Below are 22,152 nucleotides of genomic sequence, written 5' to 3' on the forward strand. Positions count from 1 at the left end.
ACAAATGCATGCAGCCATTAAGTATTTTGCTTACCTCTGCAGATAAATCACTTTCTCTTGACAGTGTTAACATTAAATCTGAACTTATAGACTCAGTTAAATATGATGATACAGGGAGTCTTGGGATTAAGGATAATTTACAAGTTGAAAAGCCCAAGATTGTATTCTATTTTCCAGAGTTTACAAAGTTGTCACAGGTTTCTATTCTTTGTTATTTTTACTAAATGTTTTTTTTAGAAACTAAAATGTATATTAGAATATATATTTATTATATCTAGGAATACTTCTCCTATACAGTTGGATCATTTTTGGGAGAATTTGGTGGTCTTGTTGGTATTCTACTTGGATTGAGGTAAAACAAAATTGTAATTATTTTGTTAATAGTAGATATAAACTCTAAATTTTTGTTTTTAGTTTTTTGGATCTTCAGTTCTTTTTTTCTAAACTGAAACGAAAAGATGTGTTCAATGCCATTCTTTACTTACTTTGTATTGGCTCTGTTGTCTATTTATTTTATGAAAAGATACAAATTTTTGTTCAAAATCCAACAACCACTACCCTAAAATTGATTGATAGTAAAGATATGCCAATATCATTTACACTCTGTAAAATGATCTATGGTTCAAGGTTTGATGGAAGTTTTAGTCAACATACCATTATAAGTATAGAAAATGTCTCAATTGTATACAACAATACAGAGATTGATTTCTTGGATAAGAAGCATGTGACATTTGAGTTTGTCTCTTATTTGGATTATCCCATGATGTGCAAAGAATTTGACTTGGCTAATAAAGATAAGGATAGGATAAAATTTGTAAGAGATGCTCTCAATGAGGACAACAATCTGCATTTGTATATTCATCAACCTGGAATGTTTTACATACAAGAATTTAAGCTAAAGTATCCAAACAGATTTTTCAGGACTAACAAAGTAGATGATACCAATGAAAATGCCAAAGTTCTAGTTGAATCATATGACATCACTGATGATCCCCACTTTCCCTGCTCTTCAGAAATACATCAGGAATGTGTAAAAAGAGAAATAATAAGATTATTTAATTCTACATATGGATGTACTTACCCATTGCAGACGTAAGTTTTAAATCTTGTATTAATTATTTTTCTTTGTAATATTATAATATTTTTAGGGAAATATTTGGAGTAGAGGTGTGTCAAAATGATGAACTGGAATCTCTTAAGAATATCACAAAGAAGGTTATCAACAGTGATGTATGTAAGCTGCCCTGTGATCTGCATTACCTTCATTTACATTACTTACCAGGTAATTATTCTTGAAGTGAATTTAGTTTGATAAACTGAATTATTAATCTGTTATGACATGTTAAATTTAGGAAGTAAAAGGAATGATGACAAAGTCAGAACCTTCACATTCTACTTTGACACACTGCCTGTCAATTTGATTACTCAATCAAAACTTGTGTATGGCACCTGGGACTACATCTATGAGATTGGAGGCTGGATTGGTTTGTTTCTTGGATATTCTGTAATTGGCATCTATGATGATTTTGTTAGATTTTTGAGAGTTATCATGCAAACAATACATTCTCTAAAATCTTAAGTTTAAAATATATCATTTTTATTGAAAATTTTTACCCCACTTACTTATGTTTTTAAAAAACTTTTTGTCAATACCTCCTAAAGCCATAACTTTTTAATAATTTTAACTACAAAAAGGTTTCCCTTAGATTTTATAAAAATTATCTTATTCTATAATAATTAATATTTGCAGAATTAAATGATGGACATTAGTTGTTTTTTATAAACAAAATAGTGACTTTTCTTAATAAAAATTATTGTATGCAACAATACTTTTTCAAAATCTTATTTTGTAAATGAATATAATCTATTTCAATGGTTAGTATTAAATAATTGAATTTAAATTGATATCTAATTTTCAAGTTTTTTTTTCAAGTATTCTTTTTCTATATGTATAATTTTAACTTGGTATTTTTCTATCATCTTGGAATGTAGATTTTAATGTATTTTCTTTTCAAGAAAAAATGTTTAAAAAAAAATAAATTATCATTTGTTTAGGTAAACTATCATCATCAATAATTATATTTGATATTGTTTAAAATCTTTGTTGGATTAGGAAGGGTTGTTATGTAGTTATCTACAATAGCAGATGGTTTTAAATGAAAATCAGATTTATTTCATTACTTTACTTTCTTTGATTTGGTTTGCTTGTAATATGTCCTTCAATCAACCAGTCTTCTATCTATTAAGCTAAATATCAATCTATCAATCAATTTATAAAACAATCTTTTAATCAATCTAACAATAAATCTATCAAACATTATTTTAAATCTATCTATCAATTTAACTATCAATGCATATATCAATCAATCCATCAATCAAAATATCAATCTTTCTATCAATCTAACTATCAATCTATATATCAATTTAAAGGGAGTCTGTATGTATAAATTTCTCATCTGTTTATCAATCCTTCTGCTCCCAGTCCATATCCAAGCAGTCGAGGTCATCAGCAATGGTTTTTCTCCGTGTCTTCTTTGGTCTCCCTCTGGTTCTTTGCTGGGTGCCATTGTAAAGCCACCTTTGTTATTTTCCATTCTGATAACTTGACCTAGATGTTTCCACCTTTTAATCTTTGTTTCATCCTCCATACTTTTGCTTTATGTTAACTGGATGAGATAAGCATTTGATATCCTGTTTGGCCACAATATCTTTCAGATGCGCCTTAAACTTTTGTGGTATGGAAGACATTTAATTTGTTAAAGTCAATTCTAACAAACCTCCAAATTTCAGCACCATACATCAGAATTAATTTCACATTATTGAGGATGCTAAATGCATTTCTAGCTTTAAAGGGAGTGTGAATGTAAAAATTTCTGATTATCAAATCTTAACATTTTCTAAGCACATTTCACTACACTGATCAACCAAAAAGGTCCTATTAACAAAAATATCCAGGAATAATATAATCAAGAACTATGTGAAAAAGTTTAATTTTAGCTAAGGGGAGAAAAGCAATATAATGCACATTTTAAAAAATACGAAAAATTTCTTCCTTTCTCTTTATCTTATAAAAATCGTCAGAAAAAGCCGTTTTTTAAGCAAACAAAAGCGCGTTTTGCTCTATCTGTGAGATATTATGAATGAGATAATGTTTAGATTTGATATTAAGATGAGAAGAATTTACGTTCACAGTCCCTTTAATAAGGTCCATTGTAGCATGCATACTAAATTGACAAGAAATTTCCCGATGTCAATATTAAGGTATGTATATCCTTTTCTCATTTCTTAAACCCTTTACTCAACTTAAATATTGTCTTTTAAGCTTCAGTTAAATCAACTTTTTAAAATTCAAAAAATCATTCTGCCAAGATGGAGATATTCAACAACAACAAAAAAATATCATCTTTGTTTAACACTATTTATTTAATTAAAAAGTCACTTAGTTGTAGCCCTCTATCTTTCACATACATAAAACAAGATAAAAAAAATGACTATTAATAGGTATTGGGTGATGAGGATTCATACTACCTTTGTAAAGCATTTTTAAAAAATCATTTACAGCAGGAGAGCATAAAAAATTCATGTAAGGTTTTTTATTAAAGAATAATACACATGAATACAAGCTATTGATGATCATCAGTTTTTCTATTCTTATTTCTCTCTAATAACAATGTTGCCAGGAAGGATTCCAACACCAAGCTGACAGTTTCAAAAAATCATTGTGCCTGCATATTTCTAAAGTTATCAAATTGCAATAAAATGAAGGGAATCAATATTAAAAAACATCCATTAGCAGCAAAGCACAAACAAAATCATGGATTGGACAAACAGACAAAGTGAGTTCTTGAACAAATGTTCAGTTCTCATAACAAAGAAAAAAAAGAGAATATGGAAAATCTCCAAAAAAATCACGAAATGCTAAAGGAATAATGATTACATCTTTAAAAGCATGACAATATATAGTTTAGGTGAGCAGATGTCATATAAGTAACCAAGGAAATCATTTTTCCTTTGTAGCGTTTCAAACGATTGGCAAACAAAAGCAATAAGTTTTTTGTCTGAATCTTAAGATCTAAATAGCCTAAAATCGATGGTTTTAACCTATTCTTTGTCTTTCTACACCCATTTGGTTGCATATACTTAGATGCTACTTTTAAATAATGTCTTCAAGGTAAAGAAATGGACAAACTTACCTTAGAATATAGATGAAAGGGTTAAATCCAGTATGATGCTCAATTAGGGGCTTTGTCAGGCATGTGTTGTAGCTCAGAATATCAGGTTGGTAATCATATTCAGCTCTTTTTACCTGTCAAAAAGTAATCAAACAAATTTGAAAATAGAAAGGGAAGAAATAAATTTTTTAGCATGGCTTCGAAACAGATTGATATCCCCTGGATTAGAACAAGTTCTCAGCCATAATGAAAAATAATTTAGAACATTGTATTTCAAAATCTTTCCTCAAATATTAAAAGACAAAAATCATAAAATTAAAACCAGTTTTATCATTTAATTAATTGCAGAAAGCTGCCTTTAATACAATGTTATAAATATCTATCTTCAAAGTATATATATATATATGTTGTGAAAATTAAATTATCTATTTGTAACAAAGGAAATATTACCAGAAAGTTGTACTGACATGGAAGAACATAAACCTTAATTGAAATGAAATATATCAAAAATTATAAAGGATGTCAAAATTGGTTGGTTGTGGGGGTAATACCACCCCTCTCCAAGTTTGTGAGTGCTGAAGGTACCATCAGAGAATGCAATAAAATATATTTTATATAGACAATATGACGTGATTTATTACTCCCCTAAGGCTTTAAGGGCGCCTAATTTTGGTTTAAAAATTTTTAAAAATGGGGAATGGGGGCCTATGAAAAGCTACAGTGTAAAATAGGACCATATTAGTTTAGCAAAATCCGGTTTAACAGACAGACTGACATCCTTTCTTTTATTTATGGATTGAATTTTTTTGTTAGTTTCAGAAAATAAACTAAAAAACCTTTGGGGTTCTCATGACACCTCCAATCTGAGAGTAATGCCCAGTTCACAAACAACTTTTAGAGGTCGACCGATTTATTCTGTAGGTCAACCTAAACAAGTACAACTAACAAATGCCTTTATAAAATCGGTCAACCTATAGCTTCTTTAAGTTGACCTAAAATTTCCAGAGGTCGACCTATGTCTTTTGTGAACTAGGCTTAAGTTTATTTTACTGCAAAGGAAGGCAATCATAAGAAAAAAAATTTTGAATTGCTTTGAAATTTGTTGATTAGAATATCTCCAAAGGACAGCATTGGAATTTTGAATTTCTTTTTAAAATTTAAAGGTTTATTTACATGACTAATAAAATTTTTTGTTTGTACTTACCAGTTTTGGATGCTTGTATTGGATTAGATGAAAGGCACCCTTAAAGAATTATTATTAAATATTATTATTATTCTTTTTGCCCAAAACTAAGCTTATAATTTAACTTCTAGCAGGTAAAATTTAATTGCCCTTTACTATTTTGTTATTGAAGCTGAAGCCTTAAAATTGAGGGTATTCAGTCTAATTGTGGTAGACCTAACTTTAGATATTTAAAGCAGTGTATTTCCTGCAGGCTTCCTTTATATGATATTGAAAGTTTAATTTCCTGCAGTCTGATGTAAATTTAGGGTTACAACCTTAATATAAAATAAAACAGAGCAACCTGTGGTTGTGGTATGTAATTAAACTCTTCTTTTAACTGTGCTATGTATTTGGTTGAAACAAGGTCTGGCTGTGCCCTCAATCTCTCAACATTCACCAAGAGAACTCCACTATTTAGTACCTAAAATAAATAATCTTTTGGTCATGGGATCTTTTTTTTGTAATGTCAGGTATACTGAATCAAAATTAAAATGTTTGAACATATACAATATACATATACCTTGTCTATGACTTTGGTCTATGAAATTGTACATATTATTCATTATTTAAAGATGATTTTATAGGCACTTTACTTATAAATGTTAGTTTTTGAGAGAAAAGAATTATAAAAATATTCTTAAATGAAGATTTTTCATGCACTATTTAATGGAAATATGATTTCTTGGACCAGATTTTTATTTACTCTAATAAAGTGATGCTTCTAGCTGGCAATGATACCAATCTCCAACATCCACCCCATCCCCTCCCCTCCTACAGTTAATAATTAAGAGCCCAATAAAAAGATGTAATGAAACATTTGTAAAAATCCTGTAACCTGAAATTGTCCTATCTTTCCCAGTGTTGCAAGAGGATTTTCATGTAGATATCTCCATGCTGAAATTTCCTGGATTGGATTTAAGTCTTTTCCCATAGCAAATATCTCCTTGCTTAAAAATTGTAATAATAGTACTATTTTATTAGTTACTAGCTACTACCCCTAGAGGACTCTAGCATGGGAGAAGGGTTGTGAGTTGACCCACCTTGATATTTAATTTTAGCTTTAAAAGGAAAAAAGAAAATATTTTTGGGTTGGAATGGCCATTATGATTTTGTAATTAATTCTAAAAAGTTTATTTTTTACATACCCAGTCATCTCATAGAACATGTCAAATAAATGTCCAATATCTATCCTAAATACATAAGAATTTAGTTGAATTCCAAAAGTCAATAAAATCAAGTACATTAGTATAATAATCTTTTATGCATGCATAAAAGGTCAATAATATGATTAACTTTTCTAGACAAATAATCATAAATATTAAATTATTCATAGAGTTATTTTTGGAACATCTTGTTGGTCACTTTTGCAATCATTAATATTTTTTTAGGATTATATTAATTAAAAAAATAAATTACCTAAGTCTAAGATCTGTATCAAGTAAAATTAACTTCTTAATGAAAGATGGTAGTTCATGCACCAATAGAAAATTAATATACATAAAGTCCTAAATTAAGTTATATATCATATATTGCTCTTGATTATATTGAATATAAAAATACCCAAAAAAACACCAAATAAATTAATAGGAATAGAAGAAATCAGTAAAACTTGAAAATATAGAAATCTATTTAGCACCCCAAAAAACAGAGATGGACAAAATAATGTAAAGATTAGACATGTTTCCCCCATAGCGTTATGGACTGTTGGACTGACTGATGGAGTGATGGACAGACAAAAAGAATTATAGAGTAGCTTTGCTACTAAAAATATTACCTTGGCAAATCTTTCATCACACTTGTAATACACAGTGTTATTATTTTGATTTAGTATTTCTTCTATATCTGTCTCATCTAAAAAAAAATATAATCTTAATTAATAGTAATCTCTTTTTTTTTATGTTCTTAGATATGCCAATATTTAACCATTAAAATAAAACAACAGAGGGACTATGTGTTAAAAAAAACTGTATGTCCTACCCCTTAATAGTATTATCACAGCCAAGTTGCTACAAAAGAACAGAAAATAATTGCCTAGCAGACAAAAAGGTCCCCACCAATGGATCCAGGTAGTTTTCTGGGTTCTACATCTATACTTAATACATTTATTTTTTAACCTGGATTGAGATCAGACCAAAATTGAACATCAACAACAGGAATACTGTAATAGTTTTTGCTGCATAAAACTGAACTGTATTCATCTAAATTATTTGATAGTTTTTAGATAATTAGAGAAGTTTTGTATTAACTTTTTCTTATTAGTTAGTTTAAAAACTTTTGGGTCCTTTAAAAAATTTGATAGTTTATTAAGTTGAGTGTTCAAACATTTCAACCACTAATTGCAATCTATAAAAGAAGTAATTTTGTTTGTCATCATTTGGAATGTATGTTTATTAATTTTTGGCCATTGTTTTATTCCTTTAGATCATTGGTTTTTGTCTTTTAGATATTTTCATTTACCTAATTCTTTTCTATATTTATGTTGAAAGAAGGTGTAGGACACATATTGAATCACAAACCTAACACAGTTATTTAAATTCTTAGATAATTACTATCATAGGGTGAGGGTCGGTAGCAGCCCATCCTATCTTATAAACTATGAAAGATATAAAGACTGAAAAAGCAAAGCTGTTCATTATGATAACTCAGGAAGATTGAAATCAATTTGTCTTTGTAAGTTTTGTAATATAATCAAAATCTATTCGTCCCAACAAAACAAAAAAAAATATTTTAACATAGACAAAGTATTTCTCAACATACATATTTTAAAAGAAAACATTTTAAGGTGCCACAAGATGACTTTTGGGATGTAGCTGCAAGTTAGTACTGTGTAGTATGGACAGGCTATTAAGGTAGAAAAGCTACGCCCCCCCCAACTAATTTATGTTTGTTATCAATGTAATGTAATAAAATCTGTAAATGCTAAAAATACAAATAAATGTCACACCTGGGAAACACCCAAGAACTTTCAATTCTGTGCTTATTATAGAATAATTTTCTGTTAAGAATTGTCCCAATAGCTTGTCCAAATGTGGCATCTAAAAAATCCTAAATATATACAAAGTTTATATTATAATATGTTTTTCCTCCATGAATTTAATTTAATTAATGTAATAGTTAGATTTGTATTATATTGACGACTAGCGGCTACGCCCCTAGAGGCCTTTAGTGGTCTAATGATTTTTTTGTTCAAGTCTCTATGATACCTATCAATGTTTTGTTCAAGTCTCTCAAATATTTTTTTTAAATTTCCAATTTTTCATGATTTCTCATGGGAGGGTGGTGGTAACCTCCCCTAAAATACGAGAAGCTACAGACAAATAGACAATCATCCTGTTACTTGATTATAAGGATAATAGTGGCTATAACCTTAGAATTTTTTTTTCTGGAACAATTTCTCTTGGAATGTGTTACCCTCCCCCAAAATACTTTTAAACATTCCCAGGACCTTTGAGAAGCTAAACCATATCAGTTCAGTGGTTACAAAGAGCTTTTAGTACACACACACAGACAGACAAAGCTCCTGTTACTTTAATATAAGGAAATAAGTGAAATAAATGAAGAAAAGAATTTTGGCTTTTGTGTTAAAATTGTTATAAGAAAACTATTAGGAAACTACTCAGCATTTTTTAGACCACTAGTTATAATGAATACCAAAATATAAAAATTATTGATTAAAGTTCTTACTTTACTTCTAAGATCTGTGAGAAAAATAAAATTGATAGGAGTTCCTTTACTCTCTGAGAAGATAGAGTATAAAAATCTGTGTAAGCGTGACTGTTGCCTAAATAATAGTTTCAACATTTAAAATTTAAAAATATAGAAATAAATAAGCCACATGAATAAATAAAACAGAATTCTTTGGACCCATAAAGATCGCCACTTTATAACATATTAACCTATTAATTTTATGCTAGCATTAATGCAAATTTTAGGTACAATTAAAAAACTTTACTTTTCAACTGATTGCTGATCAGCATCTTGGGGAAGAATGAACTTGACAAACAAGTGCACAAACTCCTGTCCTGGATCTTTCAAATCTTTTGGTTCAAGTAAATCTTCAGTACCTGGCCAAAATATGTAATAATTAATTGGAGCTTATAACCATAAAATTAAGTTTATCTTGTATCTTGTTGTAATGGGATTTGAAGTGATCATCTAAAGATCCCAAGAGCATCATCTGCTTATAATGGAATGCAATACTCTAATGTTTACTTTAGATCATTAGGTTAAGTAATATCCAACAGACAACCAACCCTTTGGTTGGACAATCTTGGTAATGGCCAAGATTTTCATAAATTTTGTGTATTTGACTTTAATGTAGTAGGTACCATTTTAAACATCTCCTATATGATGCAATGTGGTCCAGACTTGAGCCCGACACCTTCCTGACAATTTTATATCCTACATTAAGTAAGCTTACCCTGATTAAAGAATGAAAAAGAATGTAACTTTTCTTCTGAACATTCCCCCAATGTCATCCAATGACAGCAAAATAAATAAATTATTTTCATTTTCATCTTATCTGAAACTTTTTCTTTTAGTATTAAATTAAAAGCTCTGTCTAATTAAACCCTTGGCAAGGGGGGGGGGGTAAAAAAAATGTTTACTCCCTCCCCTCAACAAAAAAGAATACTTCCTCAAAATAATTTTTTGAGGTGCTTTTTGCAAGATATCCCCCTCAAATAAAAAAGCTTGGACGTCCTTGCATGGAGAGTTTATATGGGTGTTAGAATGTAAAGATGTTTCTAAACCCAGCTTTTGGTCATAATATCCACCTTCCTTCTACTAATTGGCTTAAAAATGCTAATTCTGCATCCTTGTGTTTTCTGTCCTATTTAAAAATCTTTTAGAAATTATGATGTTATATTTTTTCATTAATAGCAATGATTCCAATTAGGATGGTCACACCAGGTTGCCAGTTTAAACAAATTGTTGTATCTGAATAATATAGGAAATTCTTCAATACATTCTCTGTCATGGTTGATCTGTTCTATCAATGGTGAACCTGAAACAATAAAGCAATGAGTTACAAATAATATATATATATTTAATAATATTATTTAGTAACAAATAAGAAATAAAGAATTATATTTATTTTTATCAATTTACAAATATATCTTTGATATTAACCCTTAAGAGTCTAAGGGGCTTGTGTTCAAAGCCCTCGCTTTCTTTTTTTTTATCTGATTTGCTGTATGTGACATGTTTTTGCTGGCATCCTGTGTCAGCCAGGATGGAGATATTCAAAACATTTAAATTTTCAGGTATGTGTAATACTTTAGTCTTTTCACACACAGAAAATGAGATATGAAGGGGGGGAGGGTTCATGCACTTCCCCAACAGTTAATGGTTAATGTATAGTAAGATAAAAGTTAAAGTAAATATCATAAGCTTTCATAAATACCATAAGCTTTTATAAATACCTTTACAAATATTAAATTGTGCTTCATTACAATTTCTACAATATGGAAATTCATTATCCTCATTATTTTTAGAAAGCAGGGTCTGAAATAAATATCAGATTATTAGCTTTGGTAGGGAAGTTACTTAAGATGAAAAAAAAACATGTTGGCTTGTCTGATAGTTAAGAAAAGTTAAGAATCAATATCAATTTACAAAATTTTTCATTCATTTTGAAGTAATAATACATTTTTTTACTCATTATGTAGTTTAGTAAATATGATGAACCAACTCACTGTTTTAAACACTTTTCAAATCTTACATTATAAGGACAGTGCATATTTTAATAATATTAGATTTTATCACTACAAAGCAAAACATACATTTTTACCTGATAATTAAACAAACAGGGAAGAACAAAAATCTAGTAAATAAAAAAAATTAAACTCATTGGATTAGTTGGTCATAATAAAAAGTTTTTTTTTAAAGATTTAGTTTTAGAAAACTACCCTAACAGCAGTACTCTTTTGAGAAAAATGTTTTACAGTTATTAAGTTCATAACTTTTTGAAAAATTCGAATAAGAAAATCTATTACCTTATTTTGTTCTTTCCATCTAAGTAATGTGTAAATAATCTAGAAGAAAAATGAAAACTAGAATAATGATAACAATAAATAAGAACAATCATTAAAGTGACAGAAATTTAAGTGGATGTTTATAAAATTAATAGTTATTTAAAAACCAACGAACAGCAGAGAAATAATCATATCCTTATAGACATCACATTTCTCCACACAGCATCATGAATAGAAGATATCAATAGTTGTTTTATAAGAGAAGAGTGATAGAAAAATTATACATCATGAATTCAATACTTTATATGTACCTTTGGAAAATAAACTTAACTTAACTTCAAACTAGCAATTAAAAATAATTCACCTGATCCCCCCATGTAGGCAAATTGTATTCATTTTTGTATAATCTAATTTTTTCAGGACTGAATAAATCTCTGTTCATGTTTCTTATTTTTTCCAGGTCCATCAAAACAACTCCAGAGTTTAAGTTCTGAATTAAAGGTACAAACATTATATACTTTAACTCTTTCTCATCATTTATATACTCTTCAATAATTTGACATAGTGCAATTTCAAGTAAACTTTGAAAATGCATGGTGACAGAGTGTTTTTTATGTTGGAGGTTGGAAACACAAAAAAATCACAAAGTTTGACATCACTAGAAAGCTTATTATATAAACAAAATATTGTTAGGTTACTTGTCAAGCTAGGACACCCTAAATAAAGCAAAGAGTTGTTGTTTGCAGAGTATTTACAAGCTATTAGTCAAATAAACTTCTTTGACTTTTTTATTAACCAAATAATGTTGTTAATACTGCTTTTATTCGGTATATAATTTCCACAGCAGGAAAGTTTTTCTCATCAAATGAAAAAGACTACCTGAGTAGATGGGTATGGTTCTCCAACTTGAAGACCAGTTATTGTTCTTCCTCTGTACCATGCTGTTTCTAAAGACATATCTCCAAAATCTTTAGCAATCCCTATTGATTCTTCTCTAAAGTAAATATCAATTGAAGAAATTGAAATGCAGGTTTTCCTCAAATCCTTTTGTTTGCTGAAGAGAGATTGTTTATTGCATTGGGTAAAGTTAGTTTGTTTTGGGACCTGGGCAGCAGGAGTTGGGTATAGGAGAAAAATACCTAATCATTTTCAAAATATTTAAAATAATAAAGGTTATGCTGATGTAAAACTATTTCATTTACAGATTATGAAAGAAAATCTTGACCTGTTCATATGATTGAAATACTCATACAAATCTTTTACATCTGACCTTAATATAAATTCAATCATGATTATATGAATATGATTATATGTAATGAATTTAGTGAATAAGAAGTGCAAATTACCTAAATCTTAAATCTACATCAAGAATAATAACTTTCTTGAAATTAGAAGGAAATGTTTCAGCTAATAAAAATTGCACCCACTTAAAGTCCTAAAAAAAGATTTTTTAGATAATAGATATCAATTTAAATAATAAATATCCTCAAGATTAATCTTTAAACTTTTATTTTCTACAAATTTTTATTAAAGTCTTGAAAGTTACCTTCTCACATTTTGGCTTCATACCTTTCCATAGTTGCTCTATTACTGTGTCCTCTGGAAAAGGATCAAAATAATCCTAAAGTAAGTTATTACATTTTTAAAAAAGTAATGTATTACGTAGAAATTAAAAAAAAACTTACAATAACAACTTTAGTTGATTCCAATTCACAAATAACATCAACATATTCATCTAAAATTAATTTTTAATATCAATAATTAGAATTAATATTTTACAAACACACAATGTTACAAGCAAAATATCTAAAGGTAATTAAAGGGATTAAGTTAGAAATTCCCAATTGAGCCTATTCTTATTCATACTATGTTATTGCCAAGTGTCTAAGACACAGCATCATTATTTTGGGTCAAATTTTGTGTTATCTCTTAATAAAACTTTGCAAGTAAGATTATCTATAGTTTTTACCTATTCTATTTTGAAAGTTTTCTGTGAAATAATCCATATCCAGCAAATCAATCTTATATCTAAAATTAAACATATCAATAAACTTAATGCTTATTTGCATTCAATTAATTTGCACCTGCAGAAAAAAACAAATAATATATTATATTGAATTACCTTGGAAATTTCCAAAGATTTTGTGCTTTACTATTATCAACTGTTGTCAACATCTTTTTTGTAATAACTCTGCCAGCTTCACTCTGCAATACTTTCAGTATAATATCCTAAAATCAAGAACAAAAAAAATCATTATGTATTTGATGCATAAGCAATTTCATAGAGATACATACTTTACTTGCAAGATCAGTGACAAAATTGAGATGCAGAGGGGAACCAGTACTTTCAGAAAATATGGAATACAACATTCTCTTGAGATATGTAACAAATCTATATAAAAATAATTACAATAAGTTATTTAGGTTTATTCCAATAAAATGACAAATGAATCCCAAACCTCTATCCCCTTTTTCAGCATTGTTTTTTTGTGTTTAACTAACAGAGGCATAGTGACTTAATTATTGGTTTTTATCCATGGGAATAATGTAAAAAAAAAGCTGTAAAGAAGACCATTGATTGATGATAATGATTTATAATAAAATCTAAGGTTATATTTTACTTGAAGCTTAACACTTTAATCCTTAGAAGTTAGTGGACTATTAAATAAAATTATTTTACCTGGAAGAATTTACATGAAAGTTGCCACTTTTCATTGTGTAGTTATTATTAACAAATACAATTAACAAAGGAACATAATCATCCCCTGGTAATTCCAATTTAGTTGGATCTGTGAAATCATAATGTTTTATACACCAACTCCTGCTGTTGCAACTTAAAGGTTTAGTTTTATTTAAACATTCTTGACTCAAGTTTTCTGTCACCTAGAAAAGTTAAATATGATAATGAACCCAATAACAGCTAGGGATTGCATGCATAAGCAATTATAAAACTTGTTTATATTAAGAGAAACAAATTTTGAATAAATCTTGAATAATCAGCCATGTGAGGTCATAAAAATGAGGGAGATGAGATAACAAGTTGGAAAGAAAACTCTTGAAAAAGAGATGAATAAACCCTCATTTTTATGACGTCACATGGCTGATTTTTAAGACACTTTGTTCATTTACATTTTTATTCAAGATTTCTTGAATGCAACTAATCTACAGCTTAATTAGACTAAATTTTTTTGCTGAAGTTAAGGTAAATTAAGCCCAACTTTGATTTCTTACTTCACCAGCTTTGCTTTTGTAGATGTTGCATCCTTGTAATTATTGGTTGTTAAATACCTGTAGGGACTGGCAGTAGCAAAGGAAGGATATTAAAATTATTGTGCTAATTCTTGATACTTTCATCTGAAATTTATTTCTTATTATTATTAATAACAATGATGACAACATCAATAAGAACCAAAGCATAAAAAGAAATCATGGATGAAAATATTTACAAGTAGATTTAAAGATTATTTGTTAAAATCTATAATAGGTTTATAGGAGAAAATAAACACAAAACCTCATTTTGATTTCTTTAATGATTGCTAGACCAACACTCAAAGTAAATTACATACTGGATGCTCAGAAAAATAGGATTTTTTTTTTAAATTTACATCCCAAATACACCAAAGATATAGGGAAACAAGTAAAAAATATGATAATAGCCAAAAACCTGCTGAAAGGCAGTCCGACCGTCATGGATGTTTTCTTAAAACAACGGGAAATTTAATTTTAATATTCTTAACTACAAAAATTTTGAAAATCGGACCAAAGATATGGAGAAAATGTGAAAAATATAAAAATAGCCAAAAACCTGCTAAAAATGAATTCAACCACAATGGATATTTATTGTAAATTATGCACCTTAATGATGAAAATGTTGTCAAAAATTTTCAGACTTCTATCTTTTATAGGAGCTGAGAAAAGTGCGTTTCCCCAAAAACGTTTATAACATACGGAAAGATATACATACAAACGGTATCAAATTATAGAGTAGTTTCGCTACAAAGAAAGGTAAGATATAAGGAGCTAGCGGTTGCATCCTGTTATCCAGTCTGGAAGCGGGCGCTGCTGTTTATTAAGGGTTAATGTGCTGAATTTTTAGTATTTGACTATTTTACACCTTTCTACAAATAAACAATTCCTAGATAAAATTCCCCAAAAATATTGATCAAAACATTAAAAATGCATCTGCACAATGTCCAAAAATATTATTCCTATAACTACAACAAACATTGATACAATAGATACATACAGACGCAGGCAAAAAGAGTATGACGGACCAACCGACAGACAAAGAATTAAAATGACAAACAGTTTTATTTGGATGAATAAATATAAAAAAAGTGGAGTAAATCTTTTTTATTCTGCTTCAGTGACAAACTGTCTTTAATATAAGAACAAGGCTGACAACATCCATAAGTAGCTAAGCTCAAAAAATTATAGATGGATATCCAAAAAAAATAACTATAGAGAAGTTTTAATTTTTTTTAAAAATCACGAAACCTTATAAGATTTATAACGTAATAATCCCTATTTAATCCCTGAAAATTTCAGCCGTCGTTCTTGAATAGGAGTAAATTTGACTCATGAAAAAATCTAGGAATCGATCTAGCACCCCAACAAATAAGCAAATCTTAATGAAACTTGATAGAAGTATGCAGAATTTAAACTTATTCAATCTTTGAAAATTTGAGCTGAGAAAATGATGAAAACTTAAAAATGTAGGAATCGATCTAGCAACCTAATCAATTGACGTATCTTAAAAAGTAGCCAAGAAAATGCGTATGTCCGTATAAAATGTTTCCCTCCCAATTTTCAATCCAACAAAGATGACAACATCCATAAAAGCGAAGCTCTGAAATGGTAGGACAAACGGACATTAACACTTGTGGAGTGTCAGAACTAAATAATCAGATTATAAGTGTATAAAAACGACACAAAATTGTAAGTAATAAACGTCTCCTAGCTTTTGTGTTTTTTCTTTAAATCATTCGTGACGAGCTCCCAAATTCAAAGTTTTGATTCAACAAAATAGATTTTTTCAAAAATTACTCAACAGGAATCAAAAAGTTCGGTGTCAAACTAAAGATCTTACTAATTTTTTTCATACTTGGATTTTTTTTTTTTTATTGCGTTTTAATTTAGTACCTTAAAACCAACTTAATTTTTAAAAAACCTTAAATTACTTCAAAAATAATAGGTCTAAATTCTCATTTTACATCTACTACTTACAAAAAGAACCGACAAGCTATTTAAAAAAAATCACAAAAGTTAGGACACGTTCTTGAAAAACTGCCTAAACACAGGATAATGTTTTGGGACATAATTACATTTTAGACTTAATTAAAGAGATGCTTCGCTTATAATATTGTACTTTGTTGTCAAAGAAATCAGTATTAAAAAAAATCAGATCAATCCAATAAAAATTTGTTGTTAGAAATTATAAAATTCAACATGTTTAAAATCGCCTACAGACATTCTGATAACTATTATAGAGTTGCTACGCTTTCTAAATCGTACCTAACTACTACAGGAATCACCATGCAAAGTTTGAAATCTAAGGACAATTCTAACATGCCTAAATTAACGAAAAAGCTATCTGATCTTGACGGACGGACCCACCATAATCATAGAAAAGCTTCGCTTTTAAAAAGAACCAACAGTATTTCGCAGGGTCCTTTTTTGCTAGGATCAATTTCACTTTGAAGGTTTGTGGTACCCTCCACCAAAATAGTTAAAAACCTACCCAAGATCAATAAGAATCTACATTGTAAAGGAGAACCATATGGGTTCAGCGACTAAGAAGATACGTTGGTAAAAGTACACAGACAGACAGACAGTCTGTCTGTCTGTTTGTTTGTTTGTTTGTACCAAATAATCTCGCTAACCACTGAACTGATCGGGTTATCCTTAACAGGTTAGCTTCTCATAGGTTCCGGGAAGGTTTAAAACTATTTTGGGGGATTTTACCACCACCCTTCCTAGAGAAATCGCCCATAGAAAAAAATTCCCTCCCCCCAAAAAATAATTATTTTTTAAAAACTAAAAAAATGTGCTTGGGGTGGGGGCGACCCTACCCTCCCCCAAAAATTTTAATATAAATTTAAAAAAATAGTTTTTGGGATGCAACTCCCCCCTCCTCAAGTGGCCCTAGAGGCCTCTAGGGGCAAAGCCGCTTGCTGAATGTATATATATTATCCGAAGTAACAAAGGTCCCAACGGTGAATTAAAGAACATGTATGTATAGTATATATCTCACGAGCATTGAGGAGTTACCGAAAATTGTGTTTTTACGCACACTCTTTGTGCAGGACTAAATCTGTAAAAGATTAAAACTTGTGTGTCCGACAGTTTCACAGGCCGACTGGTAGGGCTTTGACGCGAGTTTTGGTGCGTCATTATAATACAGTTTATACACATTATGAAGGCAAAACGTAAAGTAACCACAGGATTTGGTCAAGTCAGAGTTCAGCAACATATATTCGAACCAAAAAAGCTGCGTAGTTGTGTTTAGTGCCCTAGGAAAATGGGGATAAATGTAATTGCTTTTGGCCTACCTATTCTATTGACATCATAGTAGAGGGAAAGAGAAAGGGAAGGGGGAAAGAAACACCTGAGAAAAGAGATAGAGTATAGGGTATTTCCTGATGTTAAAAGAATAGGTAGGCTAAAAGCAGTGACATCTATCCCCATTTAGCTAGGCCACTATAGACAGCTATAAAAAGTGTAACTTGATGAAAACATTATGATAACCGCATAGGTTTAGTCATGTTAGTCATTAATCAAAAAGAAATTTAAAACAGTGACCCTCTGACATTTTATTTTACGATGAAATTATATAGTGTTTTTTTTATTCCTATCCATAATGCAAAGTAGAATGATGTCTGTCTGTCTGTCTCTCCATCTGAAGCGTAGGTAATTGCTGAACCGATTTGGTTCTACTCTTCAGGGAATACACCTACTGGTCCTATGGTATTATTAGTCTAGTTATTTATTCCATCGTATATATTAGACAGCTTTCGGTGTATATCATACACCAATGAAAATTTATAAAGATTAAAACCAGTTTTATTAGTCCCAATAGGCCAAAGGCTAGTTTATAATGTAGAATTTACTTGTTTAAGTGCTGGTTTCTGTACTCGCCTACGACCCACAGCTATGGCACCCCCCCTGATTAGATTTCTAAGTTGCATACTGAGTGACTTGCAAATTAGATGCAAGTCACTGCGTGCCTTTTAACCATCTATTTATTTAAGAAAGTTTGAACATTTATCTAGTTTTTTGTTCACAAATGTAGTCTGTATAATTTACTTTGGTAAGCGTGGCGTATGATGTTTTTAATGTGTATTACTTTAATGTCCGTACGTTCGTCTGTCCTTAACGGATAGCTTTTTTTGTTAATTTAGGCATGTTAGAATTGTCCTTTCGATTTAAAACTTTGTATGATGATTATTATAGGAGTTAGGTTCGATTTAGAAAGCGTAGCAATATGTAATTTTTAATATACTGATTCCTGGGAAAATAAAGTACAATATTATAAGCGAGCAACTCTATAATCAAGTCCTAAAAGTGCAAGTATGTCCATAAACATTTTTCTGTATCAAGCAGTTTTTAAGCAATTTTGCCTCGACTAATATACATTTATATTCTGATTATACAAGTGTTAATGTTCGTTTTTCCTAACGTTTCAGTGCTTCTATGGATGTTGTCATCCTTGTTATAAGGATCTTTGCTGAACTTGATTGTAACTGTGCTTCTAAATGAATAACTCTCATTGCAAATTATTAAGCATGGTTGTCTAAGCTTTTAGAATATATACTTTAAACTTAATTAAAGCCTAGGAATTGTGCCAAATAAGCTAACAAATATTTTTTTTCTTCTTCAAATTAATAACAATCATATCATAAATAAATACTAATGGCTCTTGGCCTCTAGGGGCAGTAAGAGTGAAGTTGACCACCCCAAAATCATGTCTAATTTTAGGTTTAAAATAAAAATAAAAAAATATAAACCTTCATAGGACCTACTACAAGCTACATTGTAAAGGAGAACCATATCGTTTCAGCGGTTAGCGAGATCCCTTTGCATAAACAAACAGACAGACAGACTCACAAACACCCTGTTACATTTATATATGAACATATATGAATTTTTATTGAACCATTTCTTTAATGCTTTGTTTTTAATCAACAGGACAATTCTGAAATGAATAATCTTCTATCCTCATATTAAAGTAACAGGATGCATCTTTGTCTATTTGTCTGTGTGTTTGTACCAAAGAATCTCACTGCCCACTAGACTGATCGGGCTCTCCTTAACAGGGTAGCTTCTCATAGGTCCCGGGAAGGTTTATAACTATTTGTTGGGAGATTACCAAAATTTTTGTTATTTTTTTTGTAGACACTTGAAACCTACATAGAAAAATTATTTCTCAAATTAGATATTTGAAATAAAAAAAAACATTTAATGTGCCACAAGAGGCCTCTAAAGGAGTAGCCGCTAGTAATGAAATAATTGAACAATGCAACATAGATGCAAACTGTTTTACGTACAAAAAAACCAGAAAGTCAGACAGACAAACATCATCAACATGTAAACAATTACTATCTAGATAATCTTTGTTTAAAAACAAGGATGACAACATTCAATAAAGAGAAGCTCGTAAACGGTAGGACAAACAAATATTAACTTGTTAGGTGTCAGAACTGAATATACTGATTATTAATTCGTAAAAATTATAAGTAAATTTGCTGCAAAACTGATTGAATATATGATACTGTTTAAGGACATACTGACGTTTTTAATACTTGATTATAGAAAATAGAAATGCTTCGCTTATAAAATTGTACTTTATTATTATAGGAATCAGTATTCCAAAAATCAGATTAATAGGATAATTTTATAACATAAAAATTTTTTGTTAAAAAAGTTAAAAATCAACATCTTAAAATTGGACGCATGGACTTTCTGGTTACCATTATAGAGTTGCTTCGCTTTCTAACTCGTACCCAACTACTATAGAAATAAGCATGCAAAGTTTGAAATCGATAGGACAATTTTAACATGCCTAAATCAACGAAAAAAACTATATTTAAAAATAGCTTGCGGTTATTGTAATTAATACTTGCATTTTCAAACATTCAGACCTAGACCCCCAACCCCACACACCCTCTCGCACACACAAACTCATATACCCCCCCCCCCCTTTCCTTTCCACCCACAAACCCAAAAATTTTCACTAACAAGACCAAAAATGGTCAGAGATGCGAAGATGAAATATGAATGAATGAAATATACTATATTTGGGAATAGTATCTTTCGTGGCAACGCCCCTTAAGGGGAACTTTGTCGTATTTTTTATAATATGTTTTTATTGGTTAGGTTAGGTTATATTGGGTTAGGTGATTGCCCCAAAGGGTTAGGCAATTGGCCCACCACAGGGGCTAGAAATAGAGAAAAGCTACAGTGAAAAATACAAAGAATCGCCCCTTAAGGTGCTTTGCCACGAAAGGGACTATACCCCTATATTCATATAAAGAGTGTTTTTTAATTAAAATCAGAATCAAATAATTCTAACATACAACAAAAACTAATTGTAAAAAAGTAAAAAATGGACGCACGATTTTAGAGTTGCTTTGCATTCTAAGTCATACCAAAGTATTATAGGAATCATTATGCAAAGTTTAAAATCGATAGAACAATTATAAAGTGTTAAAATTAAAGACACGGCCAGACCGACCATAATTATAGAAACGCTTCGCTTTAAAAGTATTATTATCTAACATGTGATGACCTCTAGGGGGCTTGGCGTCGCTTCGGGTTCTTGACCTCTCCACGCACCTATAAACATACTCCACATCTTACATTTGTGATAGACAACTAACCCTTTGATTGCACAACCTTTGTCTGCAAGTCCTAACTGTGCATAGTAATTATTTGCACCTGTTAATGATCCAGATTCGAACAAGCCAACGCACGAAGTAAAGTGTATATAAACTTTGAGCGCAATATGATGTCACAATGTGCATTTAAAGTTCTATTCTTTCCTTTCCCCCTAACTATATTTTACAATTTAGAAAGTTAGATTTACCCCATACTTTTGCACATGTATTTTTAAAAGCGACGCTTTTCTTTAATTAGGGTCGGTCCGTCCGTACGTCTGTAAAGGATAGCTTTTTTCGTTAATTTAGGAATGTTAGAATTGCCCTATCGATTTCAAACTTTGCATGGTGATTCCTGTAGTAGTTAGGTACGATTTAGAAATCAATACCAGAATGTACGGCCGTCCATTTTAAACATGTTGATTTTTAACTTTTTAACAACAAATTTTTATGTGATCTAACTATCCGATTGGTCTGATTTTTGGTAAACTGATTCCTAGGACAACAAAGTACAATACTGTAAGCAAAGCATCTCTATAATCAAGTATGTTCATAAACATCATCCTCTATTTAATCAGTTTTTCAACAAATTTACTTACAATTTTGTTTCGACTTTTGTACATTTCTAAATTCTGATAATTCAGTTGTGACACTCTACAAGTGTTAATTTTCTTTTGTCCAACTGTTTCGGAGCTTCGATTTTATGGATGTTGTCATCCTTGTTCAAGTTAGAAAGTTAAAAAAGATTTACCCCATACTTTTGCACATGTATCTTTTATGAACAAACTGCGCGCATACACTGAGAGAAAAAAAACGGTGACAGTTACCCAGTAGTCCGAGAGTATATACTCAAATTTAAAGTGTACAAATAATTATTAGTCGGTAGCTTGTCTTTTTTTGTACAT

At 30.1% G+C, this 22,152-nt stretch overlaps 2 protein-coding genes across 2 annotated transcripts; both read right to left on the reverse strand.

The window, feature by feature from the left end:
* Nucleotides 1-3,562: 3,562 nt before the first annotated feature.
* LOC145315030 (uncharacterized) lies at nucleotides 3,563-9,951 on the reverse strand. The gene is made up of 15 exons (XM_080155089.1): nucleotides 9,818-9,951; nucleotides 9,350-9,461; nucleotides 9,082-9,178; nucleotides 8,342-8,442; nucleotides 7,855-7,913; nucleotides 7,512-7,595; nucleotides 7,172-7,248; nucleotides 6,814-6,902; nucleotides 6,543-6,587; nucleotides 6,233-6,344; nucleotides 5,699-5,818; nucleotides 5,377-5,415; nucleotides 4,623-4,655; nucleotides 4,194-4,306; nucleotides 3,563-3,725 (listed from the first exon to the last, which is right to left on the reverse strand). The coding sequence occupies exons 1-15, from the start codon at nucleotides 9,912-9,914 to the stop codon at nucleotides 3,662-3,664; spliced, it is 1,242 nt and encodes a 413-aa protein (XP_080011215.1). The 5' UTR covers nucleotides 9,915-9,951; the 3' UTR covers nucleotides 3,563-3,661.
* Nucleotides 9,952-10,089: 138 nt separating this feature from the next.
* On the reverse strand, nucleotides 10,090-14,243 carry LOC145315031 (glucoside xylosyltransferase 2-like). The gene is made up of 14 exons (XM_080155090.1): nucleotides 14,053-14,243; nucleotides 13,668-13,764; nucleotides 13,495-13,601; nucleotides 13,342-13,400; nucleotides 13,058-13,107; nucleotides 12,919-12,993; nucleotides 12,719-12,807; nucleotides 12,598-12,642; nucleotides 12,252-12,366; nucleotides 11,737-11,862; nucleotides 11,394-11,432; nucleotides 11,189-11,221; nucleotides 10,821-10,902; nucleotides 10,090-10,402 (listed from the first exon to the last, which is right to left on the reverse strand). The coding sequence occupies exons 1-14, from the start codon at nucleotides 14,085-14,087 to the stop codon at nucleotides 10,272-10,274; spliced, it is 1,083 nt and encodes a 360-aa protein (XP_080011216.1). The 5' UTR covers nucleotides 14,088-14,243; the 3' UTR covers nucleotides 10,090-10,271.
* Between the last annotated feature and the right edge of the window lie 7,909 nt (nucleotides 14,244-22,152).

Source organism: Acartia tonsa, chromosome 3, assembly GCF_053477335.1.
Source record: "Acartia tonsa isolate MP-2025a chromosome 3, ASM5347733v1, whole genome shotgun sequence".
Classification (NCBI taxonomy): domain Eukaryota; kingdom Metazoa; phylum Arthropoda; class Copepoda; order Calanoida; family Acartiidae; genus Acartia; species Acartia tonsa.

Coding starts and splice junctions, on each gene's coding strand:
- LOC145315030 (XM_080155089.1), bottom strand. CDS start 9,914: ATGAAAATGAAAATAATTTATTTATTTTGCTGTCATTGGATGACATTG. Junction 7,596..7,854: donor TAAATATAGAAAAGAATTAG/GTAAATGAAAAT, acceptor CAAATAATTTAG/ATGAATACAGTTCAGTTTTA. Junction 4,656..5,376: donor AATACAAGCATCCAAAACTG/GTAAGTACAAAC, acceptor ATTTCAATTAAG/GTTTATGTTCTTCCATGTCA.
- LOC145315031 (XM_080155090.1), bottom strand. CDS start 14,087: ATGAAAAGTGGCAACTTTCATGTAAATTCTTCCAG. Junction 12,808..12,918: donor TGAAGCCAAAATGTGAGAAG/GTAACTTTCAAG, acceptor ATCTTTTTTTAG/GACTTTAAGTGGGTGCAATT. Junction 11,863..12,251: donor AACCATACCCATCTACTCAG/GTAGTCTTTTTC, acceptor CCTTTAATTCAG/AACTTAAACTCTGGAGTTGT.